The sequence below is a fragment of the Cottoperca gobio genome, chromosome 8 (genome assembly GCF_900634415.1).
Source record: "Cottoperca gobio chromosome 8, fCotGob3.1, whole genome shotgun sequence".
Lineage (NCBI taxonomy): Eukaryota > Metazoa > Chordata > Actinopteri > Perciformes > Bovichtidae > Cottoperca > Cottoperca gobio.
Genome location: NC_041362.1, coordinates 4,140,416 through 4,147,852, shown reverse-complemented (window position 1 = coordinate 4,147,852; position 7,437 = coordinate 4,140,416). Strand labels below are relative to the sequence as shown.

Sequence of the window (7,437 nt, the reverse complement as noted above, 5' to 3'; positions counted from 1 at the left end):
CTTTGACTGCTCTGGGAGTATGTTGCGGTTGAAAGTGTGATTTTTCTCGGCACTGCTGATTCACTGTAGCCGTCTGAGGATACCAGAGGTGCCGGAGAGCAGAGCAGGGCTTCCTGGGAGTTTTGTCTCCTTCGCCCATCTGCTGATAGACTTGGCTGATGTTTCCTGGCTTCTGATTGGCTCTTTCCACACCATGCTCTATTGATGCCTTCAGGGAAACTGGGTAATACGGGAACTACACCGTGGGAAGCACACGAACAGAGGGGGTGAGGCATTTTAAACGGGAAAATAAGCTAAGTAAAGATCTTGCATTCCTTAAGTAAGTCTTATCAGCTAAATGAACTGGGTGCATTATTGTGTGTGTTGCATTAAACTGCTAGTTTTAACTCCTACTGCTCAGAAAGACATATAAAATAACAAATAAAAATCACCAAATGTGGAGATTACCACAGGAAGGGTGTGACAAATTGTACTCCAAATAATTAACTAAAGCTGTCAGACAAATGTAGTGGAGTAAAAGGTATAATAGACTATTATTAAAGGCCTAATGTACATTTTCTCAACTTCTTTGTGCCACTTCTTTGTGCCATATTTGAGGTACTTGTTCGCTAATTTACTTTAGTGTTTCCATTGCATGTTACTTATACTTATACTTTGTATTTACTCTTAACTATTTGTTTGACAGCTATAGTTACAAGTTACTTTACAAATTAAAATTGTATATATAAAACATATGACGAGTATATAAAATATGATGCATTTCTATAGATTAAAAGTATATGAAAAGATATTAAAATGAGCTCAACTATGACCAACTATAACATTAAAATGCTACTTTCATATGTATGCATCAATAATACTAATGCAATTATAAAATATATAATAATATATTCTGTTATTATTACTTTACTTAAGTACAGGATCCGAATACGTTTGATCAAAAGCACTTCATGTAAGAATATTAGACAAAATCAACCCCAGAAATTCCGGGGAGCACTTGAAGGTATCATTAGTTTCTTCTCAGAGCACACACACACACACACACACACACACCTCTCATGGAGAAAGCAGGTTGATTGGTTGACATTATTTATGTACACAGCAACCAATGAGAGAATCACTTCATCTTGCACACGACCGACACATCCAATTGTTGCACGCACCACCTGCACGTGGAGGTGAACAACGTGGATGTGGAGCAGCAGTTCATGGTCTCTCACCTGTCCTTGACTCACAAGTTACCTGGCAATAAATATTGTTATACACAAGCTCAACCTTTACCAGCTGCAACATCAAAGTGATGCACACATTATTGCGTTAATAAAGATTATTCTGCAAAATGTGTATTTACTTTATGTACAGTACATTTTGATGCTAATGAAAAACGTCACATTTTGAAAGCAGGACTTGTGTGTGACAGTATTGTTACTTGAGTTTACTTTCTCCCACCTGTCTTTATATGAACTGTTCAATATAAAAAGTAAAACCTTTTCCAGACAGCAGGAGCACTATTTGTCAGTCTGATAAAATGCAAAAGTAACCTTTCTAGAATATAATAATTGTATAAAGCACTCATGCAATGTTACTTTATGGATGCAAAATGGGATAAAATAATTACAGTAGAGATGTGACGGGTGAGGAATAGTGTTCTCATTACAGCCGACCACTTATCACAAGCTACACTCGGGACACTTTTTGGCAGCTATACAGTATATTAAGTTTCGTAGCATTTTTTTCTGCCAGATTCTTAAGCAAGTGAGATCAGTCAAATGGTGCAATGTTTGAAAAATACAGTCCGTATGTAGCCTTGAGTAATGAACGAGAAGCTAATAAAGGTTAAGTGTGTAACACGTTATTCCACATGTCCTTACAGACACTGCACGACGGATGAGCCCCCTCTGCTGGTTTATATGGTCAACAGCATGCTGGTCACCAAACTGCACTATTACTGAACACACAACGAATTGCATAACTGGAGCAAAGCATGTTCTTTTTTATTAAGTGTACAAAACAAGTGCAAAAATAGTGATTCATAAGAGCTACACAAGTAGGAACTGCCCTTCAAAAATTACAGTCACAGAGGATACAAATCGAAATGCAATACATGGAAGTGTTGTTCAAAGAGAATAAAAGAGAACAATGGTGCAGTCTTGCGCAGTAGAAAAGATTGCAAAACATGAACTTGGATTCACAGCATTTGATAAGTATTAAGTGCAAGCTGCTGAAACAAACGGCAAATTCATCAGCATTCTGTGTCAAACTATGCACGATGCAAAGATTTTAACAAGGAAGGACCTCTATCAATGACATTCATTCTAATACACTTAATCAAATAGATAACTTTGGCCCATATGCGATTGAAACACTTCCTAGGCAGCGCACACACTTAAACGGAAATGATCATCAATCTTTTTTTTTTTTTTTTAACTTACAACTAAGCCAAAAGGAAACAGCAGAGACAGTCTGTTGAAGCGGCAGAGGTACTTATAGCAGGGCAGAAATGTGCTACTATGCCGATACCATTAATCTGGGATGCATGCAAAGAAAGTACCGAATTTTTTCACATCTGAACACTGAGGGACACTGACATGTGTGGAAGAGGAAATCTAAAGTTGTAGATAACTGGAGCTGTGGGAGGAGGCTACACACTAGCTTAGTCTAAAACTGCAGCTAACACCTCAGCATGTAGCCAGGTACTGCAACAGACATGTGACACAAGATACTGAACTACGCTGACAACAAGCCTAATTGGACTGAAGGCATCTTGGGTTGTGGTGCAAATCAACAGTAAAAAAAGGCACACAGCTTGTGGCTTTAGGGTGGCTATAACTGAAACCCTAAACGCTGCACAAACACACAAACCTTGCACAGAGTAAGCCTAAGTTTTAAATTCACCAGTCATCCCGGCCACACATCCCCATATTTGCCATTTACAGTATGTTGCACTTCTGCTTCTTTTTCTTCTCGGGTTCTTTTTTGGTCGGCTCGATCTCCTTGCGCCCGTAGACGCTGGAGAAGCAGGCTGGGGAGCAGATAGGCTCTCTGAGAGTGAGCAGCCACCTTCCCTCGCCATAGTAGGTCAGCGAGCCGAGCTCCATCTCCTCGATGAGCTCCCCCCGCTGGCCTTCCTGCTGCAGGGCCAGGATCTCCAGCAGATCCACGCCCGTCTGAACTGGCTCAACATTCTCGGCACATCCTAGAGTGATGTGGGCGCGGCTTCCCCGTGGCAGGGAGGCAGACTCGGACTCCTTTTCGGCATCAGCTGGCCACAGCAGAAGCTGCTCCTCGGTGAGGGACACTCTGGCACCAACAGTGCGAGGAGTCACAAAGAGGGCACTCAGTGACAGCTCGAAGGCAGAACCATACAAATCTTTAACCGTCTGGAGAGCGGAGAAAATTATACAATTAGGAAATATCACAAGATTCACTTTTTAATGTAGTCAAACATTAATATGTCAGGATGTTCCTTGTTGCACTTGTTCACGCAACATAAATACAATTAAGTACAAAGAACTCATCTGGAATTTGGGGCTTTTTTTAAACATAGTAAAATCTTTCACATTGTATGCATTTGATAAATGAAAGGTTTTTGGCATATTAATATATGCTGCTTATGATATGGTAAGAAGTGTGTTGCCATCTGCATGATAAATACAGCCTGAGCAATTAACTCCCATTGAAACTTTCCACCTTAAACATTCCTGGAAATGTGCAACTCTACTACAAAACATATGTAGCCATCCGATTTATATTAATCTGATAACTTACTGCAAACTAAAAACATGCATCTATAAGCAAATGAATGTTTCTTACTGGATTCTGCACGTACTCTTTGGCACCCTCTGCTTTTCCATAGTTACAGAATTTGGTAGTGCAATGGAGGAGGGTTCCTTTGGACTGAAAGTATTGCTCCAAATCCACCTCCTTCTCCGCTTTCCCAGTGACTGCAAACACAAGGCGGGATCAGGTGCATCTTAATCATCCAAAGCTTTCAAGGTATTTAAAAAAAAGGTACTTATCTGCCTTTGTAATAAATGAACACAACTTAATGTACACTCACAGTCACTCAAGTGTTTCTTGAAGGCATCCAAGGTGTCCAGTGTTTTCAGGAAGTCCATTGATGTGCACCTGACCTTGTCCCGGGCGGAGGACAGAAGAAACCAGCCAAAGAAAAGAGGAAGGGACATTTCCTCAAGTGGACCCCTCATGGCTTCCAGTTGGGCCTCCTGCAGTCCACGCCCGGTCTTCTTGGTCAGCTGTGCCGGATCTCTGCTCCATTCAGTAAGTGGCTCCAAAAAGACTGCGACGAAGTTGTGTTGCTCGGCAATCTCCCCCAGGCGGGCCAGCCGGTCCTGGGTGTGGTTGGTGTCATCCACCACCATCAGCACAGAGGAGGTGGTTCCTGCACTGCAGCAGGCCACCACAGCCTCGTCCAGAGCCTTGTACCCGTCCGCAGAGGATTCTGGATTCTCTGGCTTTACACCGTGGTCATCAGCACAGATGACAGAGCAGTGGTCTTTGTAGACGTCAGCTATGGCACGTGCCAAGAAGCTTTTACCACTTCCTGGAAGGCCTCTGAGGACAACAAGGGTACGAGAGGTTCGCAGAGCGTCTCTGGTCTGCTCTCGGTCCAGCAGGGCGAAGGACAGGGAGCCAGACGCAGGGACCGTATCCTCTTCCTTCTGAAGCTTGGCATCATTCTTCTCAGATTTAACACAATCACCTCCTGCCGCTTCAGCGTCCTTCAGAGTTTCAGACTCCACTTTTTCTGGTTCCCCTTCCTTCTGGTCCTCTGCAGGTTTCACACTTCCAACTTCAGCAGATGCCTCTTCCTTCAATGTCACAGCCTCTGCTGGCTTTTCTTCTTCCACCTCTTTCGGAGCCTCTGGTGCGACATCTTTTCCCACCACCTCATCTTCAGCGCCAGTATTCATGCTAATCTGCAACTCTGCCTCAGTTCCCCCTTCTTCTGACACGTTCTTCTCTTCGCTGGGGGGCTGAGTCTCTCCTGGCGGCTGCAGCGCGGTTGGTTCAGGTAATGTTTGCTCTTGTGGAACTGATTCTGCCAACTTCTCTGGTTCAGGGTCACTCTCTGCCAGAGGTGTTTGCACAGGCAAAGGTTCTGGGTCATTCTCTGGCACAGGCTGGATGCTTTTTGGTTCTGCGTCTAAAGCTGCAACTGGGTCAAAGATCTTTTCAGATGACTCATCTGGTTCTGCCACCGCACCAGCCTCTGACTCCATTTCAGATTCTCTCTGGGCAAGCGGTCCTCAATCTCCATTTTTCCCTCAGTTGGCGTAACATTTTCTGTCACAATCAACTCTTCTGTTTCTTTCAAGTGCCCGACGTCTGCGTCATGGCCGTTCACTGCCAGCTGCTCGGCCTCTTCGTCAACAGCTGGTGGTTTCTCAGGCTCCGTGAATTCCTCTGGTGTCTCCAATTTTGACACAACTTCTTTTTCCATTTCAGTCTCCTCTTGCTTTGGAGTCTCTGGCACATCTAAAACCTCACCACTCTTTTCAGCATCCATGTCTGGCTTAAAGTCTGACTTCACACACCACCATGTACCTTAAATATATAATTAGAGAAGAGAGAAAGTGCCCATTTTAGACTAATGAAGAATTTGGGAAACCTTCAGCAACTTTGCCCCATGTTACAACATATTTCTAAAATAAAGCCGACTGAAATAGATTTTTGCACCAGAACTACTTTAAATATTCAGACGTGCGGATCTATTTTTACATGCTTTCACTTCTGACTGCATTTTTTTTCAAACCCTTCTAGAGGCCAAAATCAAATACTTTTATAAATAAGGGATGTGGTCATTATGTCTCAAACAGGAAGTTAACCAAAAGCAATGATTTAAGAAAGAGAAGGGCGTTCTTTTTTTATATTATGCTATACACATTTAGGATGGGCAAGACATGGACACAATATAATCTACAATCTGATGCAATGACTCTGCAACAACCTTTAGCTTAAGTGCATTTTGGTTTGGTAGGGGTGTTTCACCCTCGTGCATACAGTAGGGGAGGGGTGGTGGCAACATTTTGGCACTACAGCTCATCCTAATTGTAATTTCCATTTGTTAAGAACACAAAGACAGCATGCCAGTGGCTCAGACACACAAGCATGACTGCAACAGTAATGTCTTCAGACCATGCATTACTGAATTAACTTCGCCTAAGCTTGCCAGCAAATATAGACAAAGGGTAGTAAAAAAAACAAAACGAGGCCAACGCAGAAAAGTGTGATTACTCATCGTATTTCCAACTCCACCGTGTGGCAGGTTATCGAAGGGTGCATTTAACAGATTTGTGAAACCACATCGTGTCATGAGACAGAAGGGGAAGCTCTCACAACAACCCAATGTAACAAAGACAAACAGAAAAACTGTATTTTACCAGAAAAAACACAATAAGCGAAACTAAAAGGAGGAAATATTAACACTTTCAGATGTATTAAAACTTAAATCTCAAATCATGCAGGGTACACTGGGAGTCAATGGCGCAGAGGATTCTCTAAAAAAACAAATTACACATTAACTCAACTAAGAATCTAGATTTAAAATAAGTGTTTAAGACGGCGTCAAATGTTGTTTTAAAACAGAGCAAATCAAAAAGCATTGTGCAGATTATTAACTGCACAATGTGGCCAGGCGGGGAGTGGCGAGCACCTAGCACGGCAGACAAAAAAACAATTTAGCCTGCCAGGCAGGAACCCAGGCTAAAGCCAGGCTAAACCCAGGCTAAACATCACCAACACAGCGCCACGTACCAACACCAGCGACGCTCCTCTGCCCCTCACAAAGCACCGTATGTTACCGGAGCAACTTCTTTTAGGCTGTTTGTGCAACAAAAGGAAAGAAAGCGGTGCACGAGGTGTACATGTGTGCATGACGGGCTTTTGTTTGCTATAATGCCAGCTTACCAGTTGGGCTGCAGTGGAGCTGTCGGTGGTGCCGCTGACCACGCGTTTCTCTCTGGATACAATGACAAGGCAAAGCTTCGCACACACATGCACTCGCTTCACTCTTCAAGAAGGAAAACGGAAATTCCCGGGAACGCGCAACTGGGCGTGACGACGGGCACGCCCCTGAGGACCGGAAGGACGCCGCTGAGAAAGATTACAAAATAAATCTAATAAAATAACAAATTAATTAATGATCATGTTTTCAATACCACTTATGTTACTCAGTGTTTTACTCTCTCTCTTGTTAAATGATGTTAACGTTTTTATTTTATTGAGAAAATGCTTGTTTGTTTTTATTGTATATTTCTTTATATGTCGGTGTACATCTGTGCTAAACATCAATAATGTTGTTTCCATTTCCCATCATTTACCATATATATAAATAATAATATTATTACCACCATGAGCTGGTGTAAAAATAGTCCTTTTATATGTGATTCCACTCCTATCCACAAAAGTAGGCCT

The 7,437-nt window shown here is 42.6% G+C and overlaps 1 protein-coding gene across 2 annotated transcripts; it reads right to left on the bottom strand.

Annotated features, from left to right (window-relative positions):
• Positions 1–1,973: 1,973 nt before the first annotated feature.
• Positions 1,974–7,085, bottom strand: cnp (2'',3''-cyclic nucleotide 3'' phosphodiesterase). Of its 2 annotated transcripts, none has more exons than XM_029437605.1 (4): positions 6,931–7,085; positions 4,061–5,568; positions 3,814–3,944; positions 1,974–3,380 (listed from the first exon to the last, which is right to left on the bottom strand). In XM_029437605.1, exons 2-4 carry the CDS (start codon positions 5,241–5,243, stop codon positions 2,931–2,933), a joined length of 1,764 nt encoding a protein of 587 aa, XP_029293465.1. In that variant the 5' UTR covers positions 5,244–5,568; positions 6,931–7,085; the 3' UTR covers positions 1,974–2,930. The 2 variants fall into 2 exon arrangements, with proteins under 2 accessions (XP_029293465.1, XP_029293466.1); XM_029437606.1 differs by lacking the exon at positions 6,931–7,085 and adding an exon at positions 6,778–6,876.
• Between the last annotated feature and the right edge of the window lie 352 nt (positions 7,086–7,437).